The sequence below is a fragment of the Anabrus simplex genome, chromosome 9 (assembly GCF_040414725.1).
Source record: "Anabrus simplex isolate iqAnaSimp1 chromosome 9, ASM4041472v1, whole genome shotgun sequence".
Lineage (NCBI taxonomy): Eukaryota > Metazoa > Arthropoda > Insecta > Orthoptera > Tettigoniidae > Anabrus > Anabrus simplex.
The window spans coordinates 5,934,168-5,960,294 of record NC_090273.1 but is presented as its reverse complement, the minus strand read 5'-3'; the positions used below and the strand labels follow the sequence as shown (position 1 = coordinate 5,960,294).

The 26,127-nt window shown below is 40.6% G+C and overlaps 1 protein-coding gene across 2 annotated transcripts in view; it reads left to right on the top strand.

Moving 5' to 3' along the window:
• The window catches only part of Rab3-GAP (Rab3 GTPase activating protein), a 461,679-nt gene that overhangs the window by 178,121 nt on the left and 257,431 nt on the right, over positions 1-26,127 (top strand). Inside the window, exon 12 of one of the 2 annotated variants that reach the window (XM_067153757.2) lies at positions 1,945-2,188. The exons of the other annotated variant lie outside the window; for it this stretch is intronic. Coding sequence (XP_067009858.2) covers positions 1,945-2,188 — 244 coding nt within the window. The remainder of the gene's footprint in view (positions 1-1,944; positions 2,189-26,127) is intronic. 2 annotated transcript variants of the gene reach the window in all.

The following is a 26,127-nucleotide window of genomic DNA, read 5'->3' as shown; positions in this document are numbered from 1 at the left end:
ATGAAGGAAAAAGACTTGCAAGGAACTGTGATTGAGGGAAGACAAGATTCATAGACCTCCTGAAAGGAGGAGGTTACGAGAAGATGGGAGACAAAGCAGAGTACACCTGAACATGGATGATAATAAACACGACAGTTTTTACCAGGGATGCTTGCCAGAGAAATTCTGAAGTTAATGTGAATTACGCTCCACTCTAGCTTCTTAGTGAAATGTCGTATGGCTTTTAGTGCCGGGATATCCCAGGATGGGTTCGGCTCGCCAGGTGCAGGTCTTTCTATTTGACACCCGTAGGTGACCTGCGCGTCGTGATGAGGATGAAATGATGATGAAGACAACACATACACCCAGCCCCCGTGCCATTGGAATTAACCAATTAAGGTTAAAATCCCCGACCCGGCCGGGAATTGAACCCGGGACCCTCTGAACCGAAGGCCAGTACGCTGACCGTTCAGCCAACGAGTCGGACAGCTTCTTAGTTATGAAGATAGACAATGCCCAGGGAGTCTGCCTGTTGCCACTATTGTTCAATGCTTATAATGAATACATCATCTGGCTCCATGGCTAAATGGTTAGCGTGCTGGCCTTTGGTCACAGGGGTCCCAGGTTCGATTTCCGGCAGGGTCCAGAATTTTAACCATCATTGGTTGATTTCGCTGACACGGGGGCTGGGTGTATCATTTCATCCTTATCACGACGCGCAGGTCGCCTGCGGGAGTCAAATCGAAAGACCTGCACCTGGCAAGCATGTTCTCGGACACTCCCAGGACTAAGACATATGCCATTTCATTTCAGTGAATACATCATGCGAGACATCTTGATTAATTCGGAATGAGGAATGTCCACTGGCAGAATTTATATCTCGAACTTCCGCTTTCCCTTGCTCTGATTGCTTCCAGCCAAGAACAACTTCAAAAACTGATGTGCAAGCTTAGAGGATACGGTTTACCTGCATCAGCCAACAGAATTGGCAGCTACGGGGTGATGGTAACTGTGAGCTATGACAAAGGTGACCAAAATATGGTGAAACTCAATATTGTCAACACTCTTGTGTTCCCTGTTATGTCCTACACATCAGAGAGATGGACTTCATGCACCGCAGATTGTCAAGTGGTGCTCTGCATTCCGTGGACAAAACTAACGCATGCTTTCTGGAGGACATCTGATCACAACAAAGATTGTCAACACTGTTACACATGAGAATCCTTACTTTCTTTGGCCATATCGCATGTAAAGAAGCTGGCTGAAGACCGTAGTCAGTGGCGAGTAGCAGTACGACATGGATTTATAGTATAGCCACCACACCAACATGTAATGTGCTTGGTAACGCTTGTACCAAGTTTGAAAGTCTAACTTGTAAATGACAGACCATAGGGACTTGTGTTGTTTAGGGTGGACAGTTCATCACATGTGTATGTGTACTACAAAGAATTTGTCATGTAAGCACGCATCTCCCTAAACTCACAATCGTTCTCCCTTCTGGCTCTACCCCGTACACTCCAACATTAGTGTAGACTCCACTCGGCTAAAGCCCTGCAGTACCATCATCTTGGTCCGGTGGTCAGCTCTAGGAAAACCGAGCGAGTGGTCACGTAGCTGTCGGCTTGCATTCGGGAGATAGTGTCTGCAGCCTGGAAGAAGGTCTCTCATTTTCACACCAGGCAAATGCCGGGTTTGTACCTCAATTAAAACCACAGCTGCTTTGTTCCCATGGTGTCATGAGGCCCCTGTGTGCTGTTGCAACGAAAAACGAATTGTAAAAAATGAAACAGGTCAAGGAAGGCACTCAGCCTTACCTTTTCTCTATTTTCTTATCAATGTTGAATCCATGTCTTTCTTTTATTTGTAGTCTACTGATGCATGTGTTCAGTTACTATAAATATCCAAATATAAATAAATGTATAAAATTATTTGTGATTTGCTTAGACTGTTACAACATGCTTGCAGACTCTATCATCCCTGCTACATGCCCCTGAACGAGAAGTGAATAATCTACTGAACCTAATAACCACCATCGACACGATTGGTGGCAGATCGCTGGGGAGATTGGAGCCGAGAGTAACCTTTAGAGAGGATGGCCGCACGGCGTTTGTGGACTTCTTGTCCTGCTTTGAGCTTGGAAACTCGCAGAGCGAATCTGGGATGATTGAGGTCAAGAAGAATGTGTCTGAAGACAAACTGAAGTGCATTAGTAAGTCAGATCGCCCTCACTCAGCTGTACCTGGCCAGTTCTTTCAAATACACATTATTATACAATGATGATAAGCATTCCCAGCTGTTATATGTGAACAATCCCCGCACGCTGATTGTAAGACGGGAATTTTTTTTTTTTTGGTATTGCTTTGTTAAAATACATTACAATAAGTCACATTGTAAGTTCAAAATATAGGCTACTCTCTGGTTCAATCCAATAGCAAATCTTGGAGACATTGTGTAATGCTAGTTTTCCTACAAAAGCTGAAGTTATTTCACTCAGACACATTGTCAGCCATCCACATCTCACCTCAAAACCTATACTTTTAAATTCTCTTGCCACACCCACAGTATCTCTTTTCAGTCACATAATTGCTCCTGTTGTTTTCGATTTCTTGAAACTTTGCTTTTCATCTGTTTAAGATGGGATGTACATTGAACTTTCTTCCCCTTGGCGCCATTACCAATTTGCTCTGCCTTTCGCACCAGTCATCCTAAACATGTGCACCTGTTTTAACTGACTCTACACAAATGGCGCAATATGCATGCGGCTCACTTCTCGCTTGTACTGAGGACGGAGTTGCCAACAGAATGGGTGGAAATATACCAACTTCCAGATTCCTCTCTGTCAACCAACCTTGATGCAAATAATACCCACAGCCCAACTTTCTTCCACCAGATTTTGGAAAAAGTAACAACTAAGAATGAATAGTTTTAATTTAAATTCTGAAGTTCACAGGTTTTGCATCAGCTGAGTGATCGAGTCCTCTATAGGAGGATAGGGACATTGGAATAAATGGAAAATAGGACAAACATAATATTAATAATCAGTATTTATAATAGACAAAAGAAAAATTTGTAAAGGTATTCAATATAAGTATATAATTGGTAAGATATCGACATACCTTTTAAAGCTATTTAAAAGACATTAAGAACATGTATTCTTCTGTAGTATAGAAACAGGTACTCAGCGGGATATTTTGAATGCTGTTGAATCTGAAATCTGATGGAACTAATACATCATCGACAATCAGCATTTAGAACTATTTTCCCATGTGGCAGATTCTTTACTCAGTCTTTTCATAAATGATTTCAAAATACTTGAAAATTTGTCATTTTGATAATTTATTCCAAGCCCTAATTTTTTGCGCTATAAATGATCATTTGCTGCAATTTGACCTCTTGAATTCCAACTTTATCTTCATGTTCCTTTAAAAGCTCTACTCAATCTTATTTGTCTACGAATGTCACTCCACTCCATCTCTCACTGACAGCTTGGAACACACTGCTTAGGTGAGCAGTTCGTCTCCCCAGCCCAAACTTTGTAACACTGTTCTTTTGTCAGAAATTACCCAGATCAAATCTTGCTTATTTGGAGGCTTAACAGGTTCTACATGTCTCAAGGTGATGGTGCTCGGTAAAGATGTTATATCTTGTTCACATCTGGTAATTGCCCCAATTATTTCTGAAGAAATCAGTATTGTATTTCATGTGTAGAATGCATTGCGTGACGAGCATTATACAGTAGAAGTCTGTTATAGCGAGAATTCACAACAGCGAAAAATTTACTCGCTATATCGGATTGTCGTTATACCCGATTTTTTTTGAAAGTCAGAAAAACCCCCATACACATTAAAATCGGTATGAAACGGCAGTCAGTTTCTTAAAAACTTGTGTTTCCGCAGATGATATCCACACTACGGCTTACTTGTTTGTTAGTTTTCGTGGAAGTGTGTGTTTAATTTCAGTCTGAAAAAATTATAGTAACGTATTTTTCCAAATCCAAGACGAACCCGACTTTTTCCTTCAAAAAATTTATATCGGGCTCAAAAAGTGCTTTGTAAAATCATATGAATGCCTTTGTTGTACAGTACGCATTTTTAGACGCTAAACATAGGCTTTCATTATGCTGTTTTTCTTCTTTCTGCGGCTGCACAGTTATTCTTATTTCCGCGGGTTTAACGGCCATTGATTTAAAATTGGCATCATAATACTGTACCGATGAGAACCGGTTGAAAATTTGCCGGCAGTACCTATTCCATGCATCTCTACAATATGATGATCCATCAGGAAAATATTCTTGCTGTCTATAAAACTGTTATTTTTACTCAGCGTGAGATATAACTGGCTACCGCTACACTCACGTCTCGCTTGCCGAGTTCGGCCAATTTCAGCAGCTGGTGATGTATAGGCCTAATCGCGGGCGTTGAAGGTCAACAAACGAGTTTATTGCGATATGGTATGGCCATTCTGCCCTTGAGCTTTTCATGCAGATAGGCCCCTACCTCACAATTTCATCTTCGACTTCTTTAAAGGGTCCTTGTTGCGGAGCACTGAATGCATTTTTAAGCTATCTTTGTCTTCGTGCTAACGTCAAATATTGGTTTTAGTTAGGCCTATGCCGTATTTTCTTGCGGCTACACAATTATTCGACATTTCCGAATTTTTAATAACCATTAACATAAAATTGGCATCATAATATTGATAAGAACCCGTTGATAATTTGCCGGCAATACCTGTTCCACGTATCATTATAATACGGCTATTCATCACAAAAATGTTCCTGCTGTCTATAAAACTTAATTTTACTAAGCGTCAGGTACAGTAGACGCGTTTTAACTCTGCCACTGAGTAGCCATGGCCTTTCTAAGAATTCAAAGGCTCGCATGTTTTGATGCTATTCTGCAGATTTGAGAAACGTTTTTGTAGAGGCTAATAGAATGTCATTCTCTCTTCGCTATTTCCCGAGATCCAGTGACGTTTCACACAGGCATTGTACAACCGGTTGTCACGGCTAGCGATGTATAAAAAAGAGGTGGTAGCTTATTGCACAAATCATTCAAGCTCAAAAGCATCAACCAAATGCACAACCATGTCAAAAGACTCAAATACAGAAGTCAACTGATGAACTGGGTATACGCAAGATACGAACGTTTATGTGCATGAAGTGTTGTTATATATATGTCATTCCCCAGACAAAGTAATATCAATCATTGCTTGATGTGAGTGTATTGTTCAGCTGCCGATGACCCGAAATTGGTGGTCAAAACCGGTACTGTAGTATAATAATTATAATAAAACATCTATAACGTCAAAGTCCTCCGAGGAATAGACACAGGTTCAGATAACTACGTAGTTAAAATTAAACTCACCCCCCAGAGGAGACAGCAAAAACAAGCCCTTAAAACTAAAAGAAAAATAGATCCTACCCAGCTAATCAACAACAAAAATTACCAGAAAGCAACTGAAAAAATAAAAATCACAGATAAACTTGAAGACATAGTACACAACCTTAAACAAATTGCAGAAGTCCTGGCTCCAATTAAACCACATAAAAAACACCAGTGGTGGAACAGTGAATGTGATGAAACAGTGGAGAAAAGACATCAGGCATGGCTATTACATGAATCCCAAAAAACAGAAATATCCTATCAAAATCTAATAAAACAGGGAAAAGAAACTACCCAAGTCTTAAGAAGAATAAAAAGACAACATCATAAGGACACACTGCAGTTAATTTAAGAACAGTTCAATAAAACTCAATCAAGGGACTACTACAAAACCTTCAAAAAGCAGCTCCAAAAATATGAACCCCCGACCCTACTGATGAAGGATGAAAATGGTAAGCTGGCTCATAACAATAAAGACAATGCAGAAATTCTGGCTAAACATTTCAACAAGCTTTTAAATTGTGAAGAACCTACAGAACTCCTTCATTTGGACACCAACACCCCGATAAAAACACCACCAGAGAACATCAATCGCCCCACAATAAAGGAAGTCTACCAAGCTCTGAATAAATTAAAAAAACTACAAAGTGCCAGGAGAAGATCAGACCTTTGCAGAAATCTGGAAATATGCAGGAACATCAGCAAAAGTTGCCCTCCATCAACAACTTGTCTCTATCTGGATTAAAAGAACTACCAGAATACTGGACAACAGCCCTCATTCACCCACTGCACAAAAAAGGAGACAAAACTGACCCTAATAACTGCAGGGGAATCTTGCTGCTAGACATAACATACAAAATATTTTCAATAATCATCCTTAATAGGATAAGTTTACAATGTGAGAAAGAACTAGGAGAATATCAAGGAGGTTTCAGACCCTGGAGGAGCTGTCCTGATCAGATCATGAGTCTTAAGTTGATAATGGACTATAACAGGAGAAGAAACAGAGATATGCTGATAACATTTGTAGATTTCAAGAAAGCTTACGATTGCATCCATAGAGAATCTCTGTTCAAAATTTTACGACACCTTGGACTACACCCCAAATTAATAAACATGATAAAATTGACTCTCACTAACACCAAATCAAAAGTGAAGTTTAGGGGTGAAACATCTCAGACATTTGAAATTAAAACTGAACTACGGCAGGGAGATGGGCTCTCACCACTCTGATTTAATTGTGCTCTAGAAATGGTAATGAGGGAATAATTTAGGAAATGTCCCCCAAAAATAAAGATTGGCCGAAAAATCAAAACAAATTGCCTGGTTTTCACTGACGATTTAGCATTACTAGCGGTGGACATAAAAGCAAAAACCCAGATATCAGAACTTCAAAACATTGCAAATAAAATTGGCCTCAAAATATCATTTGAAAAAACAGAAATTATGCCCCAAAAACCAACACAACTAAAACAAGTTGATAGGAGGATTTTATAAATATTTTCTTTTGTAAAGTAAAACAAGTTACCATAAATGGTAATTAAATCAAAATAGTAACTCAATTTAAATATCTTGGAGAAGTAATAACACATAACCAAAATGAAAAAACTCATTCCAAACAAGAACAAATAGATTAGCTAAAGCACAAAAATTAACATGGGATATCTACAAAAAGAAATGTCTATCAATAAATGCAAAAATACAACACTACAACACAGTTTAAAACCGGAAGCTACATATGCAGCAGGAACACTTTTTCACCTGAATAAACAATCAAAGACTGACAGATTTCAGAAAATTGAAAGGAGGATTGGAAGAACCTGCATCAACAAAAAATACCAGAAAGATGGACAGTGGCGGATATTACCTAACAAAGTCGTGTACAAAGAGCTAGAACCCATTTCAGATACTATGCGTAAGAGGAGACTGGGATTCCTTGGACATATCGTGAGGATGCAGGATTCGAGACTTCTGAAACAACGAGTACAACACAATCTCGTCTCAAAAAATACCACAACAGGATGTAAATGGATCAGAGAAGTAAGAGAGGATCTGAAGGAAATAGGCCTTACAACAGAAGACACCACAAATAAGATAAAATTGAATACAAAACTCAAGAATACAAACCTCCGCTTTACCCTTACACAAAACAAACCAACAACATGCACATTTTCAACTGAGGAAAGGGCACGAATGTTGGAGCGTCTGAAGAAGTACTGGAAGGACTGCAAAGCCCGAACAATCCCTTCAAAGAGACCTGAACCACAGACTGACTAAAGTTATCCTATGTGGTCATAGAAGAAGAAGAAGAAAAGAAGAAGAAAAAAAATTGTACTGAAATTAGTTCAGATTCTAATTCAGGATTATTCATTTCAAGTTCCTTCCTGTAAATTCAACTCCTGACTTAGAAAAATACAAACTCCTCCAGGCTCTTTATTAACCAAAGTGTTACTGCTTGCCACATAGTAAGCTTTGAGAGGAGGTAAGGTCAAAGGATTACTTTGATGAATTTGTGAATGAGAGAAGGGATGTGATGAGATGATAGAGGTAAAGTGTGAGGAGACAGAATGAGAGAGAAGGGGAAGAAGTCAAACAAATGCAAGTGTGAAAAGCAGCAGGATTGGAAAAGGAGTAATAATAAAGGAGGAGGACAAGAAGTTACAGTATGTGATAATTATCAAGGACTGAGCTCGATAGCTGCAGTCGCTTAAGTGCGGCCAGTATCCAGTAATTGGGAGATAGTGGGTTCGAGCCCCACTGTCGGCTACCCTGAAGATGGTTTTCCGTGGTTTCCCATTTTCACACCAGGCAAATGCCGGGGTTGTACCTTAATTAAGGCCACGGCCGCTTCCTTCCACTTCCTAGGCATTTCCTATCCCATCGTCACCATCAGACATATGTGTCGGTGTGACGTAAAGCAAAATAGGAAAAAAAAAAAATTATCAAGGAATCACACTCGTATCTCGGGTTACAAACTTATTTGAAAGGATAGTAGAAAGTAGAATGGGAAGGAAGGTGGAAGGACAATTACAAGAAGACCAATATATCTTTCGAAATGGAAGATGACCATTACGATACGAAGGAGACCATACTTGCCTGTGTTCACTCAATTATTGTATGTTATATTCATTCATTCATTTCAAATTCTTCCTCCACCCTGAGGTTGCCCAGAGTCAAAGAGAACACAATACAGTGACTATTGATTAAGAAAGAAATAGACCCCATCTTCAGTATGAGGCAGCTAATGGAAAAAGAATTGCAACTGCAGAAGAGATGTGGTGATGGCATTCCTTGATTTATTGTACCCAGAGCCAAGGTATGGAAAGTATTGCAACAAATAGAATTAGAGCAAGCAGTGGGGAGGACAGACACCACTGTACTTCATAATGCTAAAATAAAATATAGGGAGCGTTGAGTGAGGTTATTGAAAATGATGGAATGAAAATCAGTGTTGATAAAGAAGAAAGGGGAAGGAATTATAAAAATAAAGGGACAGATGGTTGAGATTGTGGAGAGCTTCACAAACAGATGCAGGACATGGAGATCTGTGTGAGAAACCTGGTATGAAAGCAGGAAGTACTGCACCTGTCAGGATCGTATTGGCTCATGGGCTTACAAGGGCCGCTTATCGGCTAAAATAAAAGTTCATTACCTCTTGGTGATGATTTAAAATGAAACAAAAAATAAACACAAACTCAAATGAATACATGTCCATAGAACATTGTCGCTAAGGAGTAATCGTGGCCTGGAAAAAAGTAATTCGTTTGTAGAATTTGGTGTGAATTACTGAATTGAAGGCAAGACGGAGTACAATTATGGTAAATATTTTTGCCTTGACCATGCACGGCCAGGCTGAGTGGCTCAGATGGTTGAGGCGCTGGCCTTCTCACTCATACTTGGCAGGTACGATCCTGGCTCAGTCCGGTGGTATTTAAAGGTGCTCAGATACGTCAGCCTCATGTCGGTAGATTTATTGGTACGTAAAAGAACTCCTGCGGGACTCGGTGTTTCCGAAAACTGTAAAAGTAGTTAGTGGGACGTAAAGCAAATAACATTATTATTGACCATGTGCGTATGTGAATCTGAGTGGGACTGAATTCTAAAACAATTAGAATTATCACAAATTGGACAAACGTAAAATTTTGAAAAATGGCTTGGTTCAAACACGAACTTGGGACACAAAATGAACACAAGGCAGAACTTGCATCATCAATAAACACACAAATTTACTTACAACAAACAATTCAAATTACACGATGCATCTAGTCGAACACGGCCACGGCCAAATGCAGCCTCCTAGGTTCAGGTTTATTTACAAGTATTTCAGAGTGTTCCCATCTCAGTAGCTGCATCATGAGTGGAGATTTTAACAGTTATTAAGGTGCTGGTCACAGAATTTGAATGGTCTAGTATCAACCAGTCTGGTACATACACTAGGTTCCTGATCTTTCTGTACACATCAACTAGTCCAGATGTCACTAAGACCACAACTACTGGCAGCTGTGGTTTAGTGTGTGGAGCAACAGATCTTAGCAACTTGCTACATCTGTCGGTGTCATTTCTGTCATTGTCAGGAGTGGAAGACACAACCGCACTGTCGGACCGTCAAGCATGGAAGAAGGTGACTCACGGCATTGTGTGGTACTATTACTAGCTCCAGGACTATGGTACAAGAAGTAAGGTTCTGGCATTGCACATTTCATGATGTAAAGAGTTCTGCCAATGGTCTATGGATGCCTGATTTGGAGTGAGGAATCACACTATATCACACGGCAGTCAGATAGGAGGATTCAGGTGAGGTTAATGCCAGGCAAACGATACATAACAGCCTGTACAGAAAGTTTTTAGAAGTTGGGAGTGACTTGGTCCTCTAGAAATACCAACATTTTGATCAGCTGCTTGTTGTGTGCGGTAGAAAACCATTTCAGCATGATTATTGTGTGTTTTAACATGATAATGGTCTCTATCACAGTGTGGGATCTCTTTGCGAGTGGTTTGTGGATAATAATGTTCTGAAAGTAGACTGACTATCCCATCCTCCAGAACAGAGGTGCTCACGCTGGGCTTTCCACCCCGCAGGTGCCCGGCACTGTAAGCGGGCATGCTGTTCAGCCAGCAGTGTTGTGGTTACGTCAAGTTCGATGCTCAAGTTCGAAGTGGAGTCAGAAAATAATGAAAGAAAGAAGGCAGAAACCCACATCATTTTCAATTTACGTTGTAAGACAACAGTTCATTGCAGTTTATGTATTTTAACCGGATACAATAGAGTCACGCCTACAACCTCAAATATTTGTACGTAATGAATTAGTAATGAGTTTTCACTATTTCATTTTAAGAGGTGCTTTAAAAACAGGTGGATAAGCTGTGCTTACCGGGAATAACATCAGTTAGGCATACTGTACATTTATTTGGTAGATGCACTTGTACTTTAATCTTGGATGTCGTCACTCGTGACGAAACTCCCTCGCTGTTATCATTGGATGCCTTTTAAGTTTTAAATACTATTTTCATAAATTCAGTGAACAGCGTAAGTCATACAACACAACCCTGTGCAAAATTAAACAGAAAACTTGTTGAGTTATATTACTTCTTGTTTAATGAATAACAAGAATTTTGCCTTTTAAGAAAATGGAAGTACTGTCATTTCCACCCAAGGACTTCTAAATCGTAGCTTGTACTCTTAAACCCTGTACTTTTGTAGATTGTAACACAAAAATTATAATGTGTCAGTTTTCTTTGCTTGAATGAGTATAAGAAAATAAAATGGACTGTTTATATCGATCGCAGTATAAATGAAATTGGAATAACGTGAAAAGGTCAGTTTTCTTTTGCAATTGTAATGTTTTATTTTAAACTAGCTGATGTACCCGTGCTTCGCTACGGAATTCTACATTGTATACAGAATTCTAGGGGGATGCCTGGCCGAGGCTGTAAAGGCGTGCTCGGTTCGCCCGGAAGGACGTGGGTTCGAATCCCCGTCAGGAAGTTGTAAAATTTAAGGAATGAGATTTCCACTCCTGGAGGTGCATATGGCCCTGAGATTCAATCAGCCTACACCAAAAAAGAGTACCAGGTTAATTCCTGGGGGCAAAGACGGTCGGGCGTAGAGCTGACAACTCTACCCCATCAAGTGCCGAGGTTACGGATAGTGGAAGCCTTTACCTTCCACCCCTCCCAGGGCCTTCATGGCCTGTACGGAGAAGACTTTGCTTTATACAGAATTCTAGGTTAGGTAGTGTACACATTGTGAGCAAGAATGTATTAAAATGCAAAGCTCTTAACGTTACCCTAGAAACGCGATGGCGATATCACCAAACATCTTTTCTGATATGAAGACTGAGTTAGGGAATTTTCACTGTAATGGTAGGCCCGCTTGCATACCATCAGTCACAATAAGGTTGGGAAGCTTTCATTTTAATGGTAGACACTCGCTCTCCACCTGCCTTTTTACATCCTCAGAAAGAGTGTCTTACTGGTTTTCCCAACTGAAATGAACAAACATTACAATGATGTCAGTAGGAATGGCGCAGTTAAAAGCAATGCTTTCATATGAAATACTCGATCAAAATACAAACCACACATTTTCTCATTTTTAACAAACAGGTCTAAGCTCCCAATATTACAGTCCAAAGTTCCAGAGCTGGGATGACCAAGCTGCAGACAGCCGTGATCCGTGAACACACTTCGTCTTCTTTTCGGCGGGAAAGAGGTCGAATAGTGGAGACTCCCAGGGCAAAAACCATGCCCTTTTACTAATCTGTTTCATAGGACTACACAATGAGTTGGTAAATATCAATTCACTACACTGGCGGTGGAAAAATCTATCTGACTTGGAGGCAAATTTCTCCTCCAAGCCAGAGGAGAAACCCACTCTTTACTGCTAAGTAAAAATTGCATTTCCTTGTTACTGTGGACATGACCGATACAGAAATACAGTAGAACCTCGATAATTCGAAATCGGTTAATTCAAAATCCTGCCTAATTCGAAGAAGCTCTCGTACCCGAAAACATGAGATACAGTTTTGCATGTTATTTAAATTGTTTAATTCGAAATACGGATAATTCGTAATTCGAAGTACAATGTCGGCCCCATTACCGAAATTCAGACTTTTAATTCGAATCTGCCTTTACATTTTAAAACAATAGTATGTTACAGAGTAATTTCTACTCGAAATTTATCCGCTCCGCGTCATAATAGAACGCGCGTTCCTTAACGTGGAAGGGTAGCTTTCCACACTTACACTCACTTCGGTGGGTCTACAGTGCGCTTCATGATTGCTAAATTGAATGAAATCGGAATTCTTTTGTATTCAACATTTTAATGAACGCCGTAATATCACTCAACAGGCAGTGTGTGGAAAAACAGAATCCGCGAACACTGGCAATGCCGACAGTTGACGAAAAAGCGTAGGCACCGAACAATATTGTCATTGCCGGTGAAACTGCATTGCTTTATTTTAATGCAAGCCCAAACGGTCTTATGGTTTTAAATGGGGCATAGTAGTACGTTGCAATGCTCATGGGATGGAAGCGAGAAACTTTATCCCCTCGTCATAGGAAAGTTCGATAAACCACAATGTTTCAAGGGCGTCGGGCACTTTCCATGCTAGTACAAAGCATATAAAAATGCGAACAGTACAGAAATCCAAAAAAATAATGCATTTGCACAGGGGGACCGGCATAATTTATCCTCGTCTTTGATTGTGTGATTTTTTTTTCTTTCGTTGCGTGAGGTTATGTTTGTCATTGATTTATCCAAGTGCATTATTTAAACATTGTAAATGCACCTTGTTGGATACATGTCGGAAATAGTTTTTTCCATGGCATTTGAAAGGTTTAAACTGTGAATCGAGGTGATTGCATGTATTAATGGGTCTTAGAATACTTTGTGACGCGGCAAGTGTTTACATTTCTGAAGTACGAAAGAAGTTGGCGGGAAATCGTACAAGGATAGAGTCATAGAAAAGTTCGATTTTAAGGGCATCGGGTACTTCCTTTGTAAATACAAGGCATCTAAAATGCATTAAGTATAGTAATCCAATTAATAAAGCACGTGCAGATGGGAGCCAGCATAGATTTCTCCTAGTCTTTGAATCGTGCTTTTTTTTTTTTTTTTTTTTTTCGTGAGGTTATGTTTGCCAGTGAGATATCCGAGTGAATTACTGGAATACTGTAAATGCACCTTCTTGGATACATTTTGGGAATAGTTCTTTTTTCATGGCATTTGAAGGGTATAAACTGTGAATCAAGGTTAACTGCATGCAGTAACAGGCCATAGAATATTTTGTAATGCGGCAGGGGTTGGTACTTCTGAATTGCGAATTGGCGGTTAATTCAAAATCACGTAATTCGAAGTCCGATTTTTGAGTCCCAACGACTTCGATTTAACGAGGTTTTACTGTACCATTCTTTTCAAATTCTGAGCAATGTACAGACAAAACTCTTTATTTTATATATAGATGTATGAACCAGAGAAATGACATGCCAAAGAAGAAAGTTCTCTAAACCCCAGCTATTTTCCACCAGTAATCAGTCAGGCTATTATACTCGGTACGCAGCAGTAATCCCTTCTATCGGAGTTGAGAGGCAGCATAAGAGACAAAGAACACCACCACAAACAATGGTCAATGTAATGTTATTTTTCATCAATGTTATGCGCTTTCGATATTGTAGGCCTTCACATTTAGTTTTCTTCCGACTCTGAAATACCACTCTATCATAGTCGGTACGGTAAAACTGAATAAAATATACATGATCGGAAATTGTATTCTCTGTAACTTTTGTTATGTAATACTTTTCGATAGGACCAATAACTTAGGTATTTAAAAATTAAATTTTAGGTGCCTTCCCTTAAACTACATTTTAATCCAGTTTGAATAAAATTGTTTATAGCTTAGACTGTAGTTCCTTATTGCCCGTCTCTATATACCGATTTTCATTAAATTTCTGTTAACCCATTTTCCCGTGGCTCGGCGTTGATATGGATTTAGCAACAAAAGTACGAATTCATAGAATATCTGTGTTATCATAGCCGGTACGGTAAAAATGTATAAGACATAATTAGTCGGAAATTTAATTCTATATAACTTTCGTTGCGTAGTATTTATTGATACGACCACTAATAACACAAATATTTGAGAATAAAATTTTAGGCCTTCCCCCAAACTACCTTTTCACTGAGCGTGAATAAAATTATGTATACCCTAGATTTTAGTGGCTCATTCTCCAACTTTGCATACAAATTTTCAATGAGATTTGACCACCAATAACGTGAATATTTAAGAATTAAATTTTTGGCCTTCATTAAGATAGAACCACTAATAACATAAATATTTGAAAATTAAATTTTAGGCCTTCTCCTAAACTACCATTTCAATCAGCGTGAATAAAATTATTTATGGCCTAGATTGTGGAAGATAGGAAACTTAAAAGGGTCCACGTTTTCAATACAAATAAATGTTATAGTTTATTTACAACATATATTTACACTTGGAACTAGTTTCGACGCTGTTTGGCGTCATCTTCAGCCAAAATGTGGGAAATAGGCTAGCATGTAGACATTTATATTACACAAGGTGTTACATTAGTGTGATTAAATGAGAGAACATGAAGACGCGAAGTACAATGTCAGTTTCAAAGTGGTCATGAAGGGTGAGCTCTCATGTTCTCTCATTTAATCACACTAATGTAACACCTTGTGTAATATAAATGTCTACATGCTAGCCTATTTCCCACATTTTGGCTGAAGATGACGCCAAACAGCGTCGAAACTAGTTCCAAGTGTAAATATATGTTGTAAATAAACTATAACATTTATTTGTATTGAAAAGGTGGACCCTTTTAAGTTTTCTATCTTCCATTCTCAGTTCAATACGGACAAAAATGAAATTCTTAGATTTAAATGGCCTAGTCTGTAGCGACTTATTCCCCGACTTTGCATACCGATTTTTATTAAATCCTCTTCATCCGTTTTCTAGTGATGTGTGGACAGACAGGCAGACAGACAGGTAGACAGATAGACATTACAGACATTACAGAAAAGTAAAAACTGCATTTCCTTGTTACTGTGGACATGACCAATACAGAAATACCATTCTTTTCAAATTATGAGCAATGTACAGACAAAACTCTTATTTTATATATATAAATACATCAGGTCAGCTCAGGAAAGACTCTGGTACCGTATGCAACAGTAGATGGTACTACCTGCGACTGTCTGGCTGAGGGTTGGGCTGCCGATACCAAACCCAACAAAGTAGGGGAAAACCAATGACTACGGGTGGAGGAGTTTTCACTTAGAAGGTTAGATGAGACCTTTATGTAGGAAAGGACGCATAAACTCCTCAGCTGTTGCCCTGCAGTGAGGCAGTGGACTGCCAAGCAATAGGAGGAGGGACAAAGAACAGACTAATTATCTGTCTAGTGATAGTGGGTATCTCATTACAGATGACAGGGAGATCAAAGAAGAATGGAAGAATTATTTTGATAAGCTGTTAAATGTGAATGCTATCACAAATGACGGAATAACAGATCTGACATGGAATGATGTAGAATATGCATGGAAATAGATCAAAACAGGAAAATCTCCAGGCATTGATGACGTGTGTGGTGAAATGATCAGGTCTATGGGTGATGCAGGAAAGCAGTGGATGTATAGACTTTTTCCCAAGATATGGCAGGATGGGCAGATACCAGCAGATTGGAAAAATGGTAACATCATTCCACTTTTTAAGAAAGGTGACAGGAAGAAATGTTCCAATTACAGAGGAATTACATTAACTTCCCAAGTGGGAAAGCTGTATGAAAGGATTTTAGAAAGGGAAATAAGTCCATTGATAGAATTAAAGTTATCAGAGGAACAATATGGATTCCAGAAAGGCAGATCCACAGTTGATCTAATATTCGGACTGTGTCAGCTAATGGAGAAGTATTATGAACATAATAAGGTCCTTTGGTTGGCCTTCCTGGATATCTGAAAGGCCTTTGATGCTGTAAGCAGGGACAAATTCTGGGAAGTGCTGAGAAACAGTGGAATCAATAATGACATACTGAAACAAATTGAGAATTTATGTGAAGACATCAGTAGTCACATCAAAACACCATTAGAAATGACAGAACCCTTTAGAATAACTATGGGCCTAAGACAAGGTGGAGTTCTGTCACCTCTTCTCTTCATTACTGTGATGAATGAGATTCAGCAACAAGTATGCCAAAACGTTGGTGACAACTGTTACCGTGTTTTAGCGGTAGGTAGAGGCGTAAGAAGGTGCGGGCGTGAATGGGTTTCAAACTACGGAATCAAAGTTAATGTAAAAGTAATTTAAAATTTAACTAGGTTATATTTTCTTTTCAAAAACAAAGCAATAACAGACATGGCAGGTACAATGTAGCAAAACAAGGGGAGATACAATATTTACAGGTTTTGGGCTTCATGCCCTGACTTCTGCGATCAGCTCAGTTTTACCACAAACACAAGTTTTAACAGAGGGGCAGAAAACCCCATTCATCCCTAGGAGCCCCTGGCTCCGAATTACACAGAAAAGCCTCCACGAGGCATATGACACTCCATTTTCAAAAGAGCGATCCGCTCTTAAAATTTAAGCCTCTCAAAGGCCACACCAAACTCTACCTTCAAGCTGTCCTCTAAGGACGTATTCACAGGGGTAAAATACCCAACCTACAGAGGTCTATTACATGAAAAGAAGGTTGATTATATGACCTCTAAAATAACAATTTGAGAGGAGGCGATCTTGCACTCCTAATACACTTTGTTTTTTTTAAAACCTAATCTGGCTCTGGGCCGCTAACGCAAGGGCTAATCCCATACTACAGAGGTGACTTAGAGAAGAACACTTTACATTACATAAACGAAGAATAGTTTGAGAAAATAAGTTCACCTCAAAACAACTGTGAGTGGGAGCTCGAGAGGGTTAGCACTCTCTATCCCAATATGTAGCTTTACAAGAAAAAGATGAAAAGAGTAATTACATTTTAGGAAAAGGTTACATGATGGAAATGCTTCGAACCCGCCGCGAGTGTTAAACTGCCGACCTAGCAAGAAAAGAAGTTATTAATAGGCCATTACCTGGAGTTGAACGGCTGAAGAAGAAAGAGGCGCTTCCCGCCTCCTGCTATGTACTTAATACACTGAAAGATGGAACAGAAGTGGCCCGGAGACCCCAAAATCAGCAGTTTATATCCTCTCGCGGAAGATTCTAGGCGTTAGGGGAAATAAAACACCCTCCCTCAAAGTTTTTATTGGCTAGGGAAAAGAAACCCCTACATAGAGGAAGAAGAAACACATTATTGGTGGAAAATTAATTAAAGAAATTCGGGATTGGCTAGATCCAAAATAAGGGGAAAAAGAGGGGTATACAGCCAACTTAAACAATGACAGAAAGAAATTTAACAAAGAACAAACTCTTGAAATAAAAATTTCTCCAACAAAATAGTTCTTTGATTTCGCACTAGGTTGCACTATTGTAATTCTTCAGTAGTGTCCTCTAGAAGAGAAAGTTCACACTTCTTACTTCAAGCGAAACAAAAACACATCAAAAGTGACACAGTTCAAAAACTCAAAATTTTCCACGTGGTGACATCTTCTGAGAAAGTAGAGAATTAATAGAATAGGTAAAGTTCAACCTTCCTCCAGAAGAGGAGTTTCGACTGGCGCAACTTTTAAATAAACGGTGTAGAGGTGTACCGCCCGGTACAGACCTCCCCCCCCAAAAGTTCCTCCAGGGGTGACACATGAAATCAGTTTGAAACAAAGTCCAAGTAATGATGTTGATACGAAGATAGATAGCAGAAGCATTTACAAGATTTCTTAATTCAGTTTCAAAATATTGTTGTTGCCGGTGAATGAAAGTCTTTATGTTTGTAAAATTTGAATTTCTGAAGATAAACTTTTAATACTTAAAGGTGAAGAAAAATTTTGCAATGTCCACCAAATATTGTGGTTGAATTCCCAAGTGTAGTTATTGCTTATGGTGACTGTCCATGTAGTTGATGTAGATTGAGTCGAATGGCCGGACCGGCCGTTGCAGCTTGCGTCCAACGGAGGCCGCTCGGACCCCTCAAGTACCCTGAGATACCGCTCGCCCGCACTATGAGGGGAGCAGAGGTGTTGAAGTACGCCGCGCCCGCGGTGAACAGATACAGGCTGCGGGCATGTAGCAGGTCGTGCGCCGCACATCAGCCTTGGCCGGGAGGTGAGCTCCGGCTCGCCGTGCACATGTCGTCCTCGCTGGAGAGGAGGGGGCCCATCCCCCTCCCCAGTCGCTGCACGGCGCTGCGCGGCTGCGGGGGCGCTGAAACATTAAAGCTAGGCGGCAGAATTGTGTTGGACAATCATTTTCTTTGAGGGTACAGGCTTGTGGAGAGGTTGAGGGGCCAGCGGCGTGTAGATATCCATGGCATTTACTATTATGAAGCCACAGTGTAAGGTGGAGCAGGAGACGGGAGCGTGGTAATGGCCGTGGCAAGAACAGGATGGCAGTTTAACGGGTCGGGGCAGGTTTTACACAAGGCTTACATCTAAAACCAAAATATTACAGAAGGGGCAGAATGCCTTAAAAGTGAAACTCAAAAAAATATAACCTTCATATCCTTTCAAAATAATATGAAGCAAGTTAACACAGAAATTACACCGGTTTCACCTGGGACAGGTGAACTCTAAATATCCTCTCGGTGGCTGGATTACTTAGCAATAAGGTAACTGGCGTAAGAAAATCGAGAATGATACAAGGCCCATGAAATCTGGGGGCAAGCTTGCCCGCGGGAACAAAATTTTTGACCATAACCTGGTCACCTACCTTCAAGGTGGTGGGTCTCCGTCCACGATCATACCTTTCCCTAACCTTTTCATGAGATACTTTAAGATTAGCTTTAGCCTTCTTCCAAAGATCTTTAATGTTGTCCGGATCTATTGTCTCGGGCAGAATGTCATTCAGAGACCAGAGGTTAGAGAGCGGCGTGTTGGGAACGAACTTAAACATCAAAGAAGCTGGAGTAAATTTGTGAGATTCATGAACCGCCGAATTCAAAGCAAAAGCTAACCAATGCAGGGACGTGTCCCACCTAGAATGATCTTCATGATGATAGGCAATAAGTGCGGACCTGAGATTACGGTTAACCCGTTCAGCCAGGGATGGTTGAGGGTAATAAGCAGATGTAGTTACATGAGAGATGGACAAGTCAAAACAGAATTTACGAAACAGATTTGATGTAAAAGCTTTAGCATTATCAGATACAATGTATTGGCACGGACCAAAAGAAGCAAAAATAGAATTAAGGCAAGTAATGGTGGACTGGGCGGTAGCCAGCTTAGTCGGAAATAACCAGGAAAATCTTGTAAAACCATCTACACACACAAAGATGAACTTGTTGGCATTACCCTTTGACTGGGGGAAGGGTCCCACATAATCGATATACAGGCGTTCCATGGGGCGCGACGCTTGATGAGAAGACAAAAGGCCTACTTTAGTGGACATGGTGGGTTTACTGATCAAACAAGATTTACAAGCTTTTACAAGTTCCCGAATTTCACCGTCCATACCTTTCCAGATGAACATTTCACGAATCTTTTCACGAGTTTTAAAGATACCCAGGTGCCCCCCCAATGGGGTCTCATGATAGTATTTGAAGATCATAGGTACAAGAACCGCTGGAACAACAACTTTCATCAACTTATCATGCCTCGAAGGGCAACATAGAACACCATTCCTCAGAACATAAGGGACAGCATGTTCCCCAGAAGAAAGGGTTTCCATTATCGGAGCCAGCGTCGGATCTTCACGTTGGTATTTCTCAATATCCCTAAAAAGCATGGGAGCATCTGTTAAGATGGCATTAACACCAGATAGTATGGACTCGGAAGGTGATGAACTATCGACCGGTTCGTGGGTCTCTACGTCGTTATGAAACATACGGCTGAGTCCATCGGCAACAACATTTTCAGTACCTCTGATATGCCGTACATCGAATTGGAAGGCAGAAATACGGATGGCCCAACGGGCTATACGACCTGTACGACGCGGCCTACCTAAGACCCAGCTTAAGGCTTGATTATCTGTCTCCAGATCGAATTTGACGTGTTCCAGATAGAGACGGAACTTTTCTAAGGCGAATAAGACTGCCAAACCTTCAAGCTCATATATGGAGTACTTTGCTTCTTGAGCTGACAATGTCCTAGACGCATAGGCGATGGGTCGCCTCCCTAGTTCAGTCTCTTGAAGAAGAACTGCAGCTACTGCTGACGACGATGCGTCGGTTTGGACGATGAATTTCTTCGAGAAATCAGGCATAGCAAGTACAGGGGCATTACAGAGAGCTAATTTCAGATCTTCGAAAGCGGCTTGTTGAGAAGGTCCCCACTCGAATTTGATGCCTTTCCTACGAAGAAGGTTTAAGGGCGCCGCTCTATTAGCAAAATTAGGAATGAACTTCCTGAAGAAATTCACCATGCCAATGAACCTGGCGATACCTTTAATGTCCTTGGGAGGTTTAAAATCACGGATGGCCTGTGTTCTAGAATGATCGACTGCTACACCATCAGGTGACACAATATGCCCTAGGAATGACATAGAGGGCTTAGCAAAGGCAACCTTGGACAACTTAACAGTTAACCCAGCCTTACGAAGGCGATTGAGAACTTCTCGCAAATGATCTAGATGTTCTTCAAAGGTTTCGGAAAATACGACGACATCATCCAAGTAGTGATATAAGTACTCAAATTTGATGTCGGAAAAGACCCTATCTAGTAGCCTAGTGAGCACAGCTGCCCCCGTGGGGAGCCCGAAAGGCACGCGGTTGTATTCATATAAATTCCAGTCCGTGGCAAACGCTGTAAGATGTTTAGACTCTTCGGCAAGGGGAATTTGATTATAGGCCTGATTCAAGTCCAAGATGGTGAAGAACTTGGCCTTACGAAACCATGAAAAGCAAGAATGAAGGTCAGGAAGGGGCACAGATTGCAACACCACCTTCCGATTGAGAGCCCTGTAATCAATGACAGGCCTGAAGCCTCCTTGGGGTTTCGGGACTAGAAAAATAGGCGATGAATACGCTGACTTAGAGGGCCTAATAATACCATCCTTCAACATCTGATCGATGATTTCTTTCAGAGCCTTCATTTTAGGTGGAGATAGCCTATACGGTGGAAAACGGACAGGAATAGAATCCGTGACCTCAATTTTGTATTCAATAAGGTCAGTAACACCAAGAGTATCAGAGAACACCTCGGGAAACGACTGACACAGTTTCCGAATACTATCAGCCTGCTCCTCAGGTAGATGTCTAAGGTCTAACAACATCTCATCCTGGGTAGGCGAAATAGATGAACATGATACAGAATTACACTTTAATAGAGGGATTTTACAATTAGAGGCAAATTTGAATGTGCACGACTTACTCTGAAGATCGAGCACAAGACCAGTGTGCGACATGAAGTCCGCTCCCAGTATGATGGGGCAAGACAAATGCTTGGCCACAAACAATTTGATTTTCCATGTAAATTTAAAAACACGAATTTTGACATGTAAGGAACCTAGAATTTCTAATGGAGATGAATTAGCCGAAACATATTTAACAGGAGATGAGTCATAGTCAGGGAGTTTACAAACAGATTTCAATTTAGAATACCAATCAGCCGAAATAATGGAACAAACACTGCCTGAATCTAAGAGAGCCGTTATAGGCTCGTTATTTAACTCAATCTTAAGAAAAGGAACAGGTGCGGGGGTATCCGCCGCAATCCTAAGACACTCTCTGGGGCATTCAAAAAAAGAATTTGAAGATTGCTCATTCCCTGAATTCTCGACCTTTTTGCCCGGGGCTGAGCCTTGGAAAGCAGAATTAGTCGACTCAGCCGAAGCCGCTAGTCACTTTTTATTATTGGAATAGCTGGAATTTGCACCAGAAGTTGAGCAGGAGGGGGTGCTATTTGAGTTTGGGCAATTCTTGGCGATATGTGAGAAGGCCCCACACTTAAAACAGCCTTGTGATGACCCTGCTCCATTCCTTGTCCCACTTGACTTGATCAGAGGACACTTATTCCGCAGATGTTCAGGCGACCCGCAAGCATAACATTTACGGGGATTGACTGGTCGGCGAGGTGGAGGCCGAGTGTTACTAAAGGAAGGCGGGGGTTCTTTCGCGACACGCAAAGAATCGGCGTATCTAACTCCTTCCGCTGAGACGGCCAATGCTTCAAGTTCAGAGAAGGTTTGCGGACACGCCGCGAAACACAAATATGACCTGTAGGATGGCGAAATACCTTCTACAATAGCCTGCACAATCTGATCTTCAGGAAAGTGCAGAGCAAACACCCTAGTGTAGAATTTGATATCTTGAATGAAATCAGCCAAGTTTTCATCCAAGCGCTGTACACGGTAATAGTACTTCTGAATCAGGGAGGACCTGGCCCTAGCCGGGATGAAGTTCGCTAGCAAATGGGCATGGAAATCCTCAATAGATGATTGCTCGGCAATGGCTCTTACGATTTTATCAGAGAGAATACCAATAGCATACGGATAGATAATTTGCAAAATTTGACATGGCGAAAGAGAAAAAACAAGAGCATGATCCTGAAATTCCACTAGAAATCTTAAAAATGAAATTACATCACTGGTGGTGTTGACGGAAAACTTAGAGATACCTCTAAGCAACATTGCCAATGGATGAGGCAAGCTACTGAACCCAGGTGACATAGTCGTTAAAGGTTTCAATGGCAAAGAAGTTAATTCAGAGCGGATGTTACCCAATGACGCACGGCGTTCAGATTCGTTGTTCGATGGGGCAGAGATAGTTTGAGCCGCAACGGTTATCCTATTGACTTCTCCCTGAGGAGGCTCTTCATCACTACCTACGTTCACTGTGGCGGGTTGATCAGTTTTGGGAGGAACTTCGCCGGTTAGCAATTGAGTGACCTTATTAGACAATTCAGAAATAGTTTCAAGGAGCGTATTAGCGTCCTTCCTCTGAACGTCATTCACCTTTAGAGACAACAGATCATTAACTCTATTTGCAAAGTGATACAGCCTGCCTTGCACACGCTTAATTTGATTAGGAGACGGATCGTTTTCATCAAAAAAGCTGACTACAGATGCTAGCCCAGTAATATTCTCGACGATCGTGGAAAGAGAGTCATCAATTTCTTTCTCTCCCAAATTGGGGATGGAAATGGGCAAATCAAGGGACTCTCTAAGCTTGTTGGTGTCGATTGCAACCGTGCCTCCAGATTGCACATTTCTGATAGTTAACTCGTATATCAACTCCTCTTTGCGCAAATAGTTAAGGAGGAGAACATCGCGAGGGCCGGGCATGATGACAGAACAATTTTGAAAAACTCAAAAATTCCAGCAACTGAGACAATTGTTAGAGTTCGAATCAAAGCAATGTTTAGCCGTCAAAAGGGGCTAAATTGAGACCCATTCAACCACGCTCTGCTACCACTTGTTACCGTGTTTTAGCGGTAGGTAGAGGCGTAAGAAGGTGCGGGCGTGAATGGGTTTCAAACTACGGAATCAAAGTTAATGTAAAAGTAATTTAAAATTTAACTAGGTTATATTTTCTTTTCAAAAACAAAGCAATAACAGACATGGCAGGTACAATGTAGCAAAACAAGGGGAGATACAATATTTACAGGTTTTGGGCTTCATGCCCTGACTTCTGCGATCAGCTCAGTTTTACCACAAACACAAGTTTTAACAGAGGGGCAGAAAACCCCATTCATCCCTAGGAGCCCCTGGCTCCGAATTACACAGAAAAGCCTCCACGAGGCATATGACACTCCATTTTCAAAAGAGCGATCCGCTCTTAAAATTTAAGCCTCTCAAAGGCCACACCAAACTCTACCTTCAAGCTGTCCTCTAAGGACGTATTCACAGGGGTAAAATACCCAACCTACAGAGGTCTATTACATGAAAAGAAGGTTGATTATATGACCTCTAAAATAACAATTTGAGAGGAGGCGATCTTGCACTCCTAATACACTTTGTTTTTTTTAAAACCTAATCTGGCTCTGGGCCGCTAACGCAAGGGCTAATCCCATACTACAGAGGTGACTTAGAGAAGAACACTTTACATTACATAAACGAAGAATAGTTTGAGAAAATAAGTTCACCTCAAAACAACTGTGAGTGGGAGCTCGAGAGGGTTAGCACTCTCTATCCCAATATGTAGCTTTACAAGAAAAAGATGAAAAGAGTAATTACATTTTAGGAAAAGGTTACATGATGGAAATGCTTCGAACCCGCCGCGAGTGTTAAACTGCCGACCTAGCAAGAAAAGAAGTTATTAATAGGCCATTACCTGGAGTTGAACGGCTGAAGAAGAAAGAGGCGCTTCCCGCCTCCTGCTATGTACTTAATACACTGAAAGATGGAACAGAAGTGGCCCGGAGACCCCAAAATCAGCAGTTTATATCCTCTCGCGGAAGATTCTAGGCGTTAGGGGAAATAAAACACCCTCCCTCAAAGTTTTTATTGGCTAGGGAAAAGAAACCCCTACATAGAGGAAGAAGAAACACATTATTGGTGGAAAATTAATTAAAGAAATTCGGGATTGGCTAGATCCAAAATAAGGGGAAAAAGAGGGGTATACAGCCAACTTAAACAATGACAGAAAGAAATTTAACAAAGAACAAACTCTTGAAATAAAAATTTCTCCAACAAAATAGTTCTTTGATTTCGCACTAGGTTGCACTATTGTAATTCTTCAGTAGTGTCCTCTAGAAGAGAAAGTTCACACTTCTTACTTCAAGCGAAACAAAAACACATCAAAAGTGACACAGTTCAAAAACTCAAAATTTTCCACGTGGTGACATCTTCTGAGAAAGTAGAGAATTAATAGAATAGGTAAAGTTCAACCTTCCTCCAGAAGAGGAGTTTCGACTGGCGCAACTTTTAAATAAACGGTGTAGAGGTGTACCGCCCGGTACAACAACAAAATGAAAGTCATGCTATTTGCTGATGACACCTGTATATGGGGAGATTCCAAAGAGGAACTTCAGGATCAGATCAGTGCATGGACATTAACAGCTAAAGGGTACGGTCTGAGATTGTCAGGAAAGAAGTGAAGTGTTGGTTATGCAGAGAAATGGTCAACCTAAAGGTTACATTGAAATAGAGGGTAAAAACTCAAGATGTCCAACAAATTCAAATATCTAGGAAGCATGATATCAGCAGCAGGCTCCATTGAAGAGGAACATTCTATAGAGTTGTCCGAGACCTAATATGGAACCCAAAAGTACCATTGAAATGCAAGCGAGCAATTTATCTGACTTATTATATGCCGATTTTGACGTATGGGAGTGAGACCTGGACCATGAGGAAAAAAGATGAAGCAAGGATTCAGGCAGCTGAAATGAGATTTGTCCAAGCGATGGTTGGCAAAACAACACAAGATAAAATTCGTAATGAGAACATCAGGGACATGGCTCAGATTGGCAGAATGCAGGATAACATAACTCTGCGTAGACTCAAATGCTATTGTCACATGCGAAGGATGGATCCTGATCACATACCCAGAAAAGTGTTTGATCTGCAATTAAAATATTCAAAACAAAGAGGGCAGCCAAGAATTTATATACAGACATGGTGTAAAATGACATTCAGCAGCGATGAGAGAACAGGGACAACGTTCAAGGGGGAGAAAAGTACAAAGACAGAAGTTGGTGGAGGGGCTTCATTCACCGACCCATCGTATAGATGGAACGAAGTGGGATATGTATGTATGTGTATTTTAAATACTGTACCCCAATCAACAC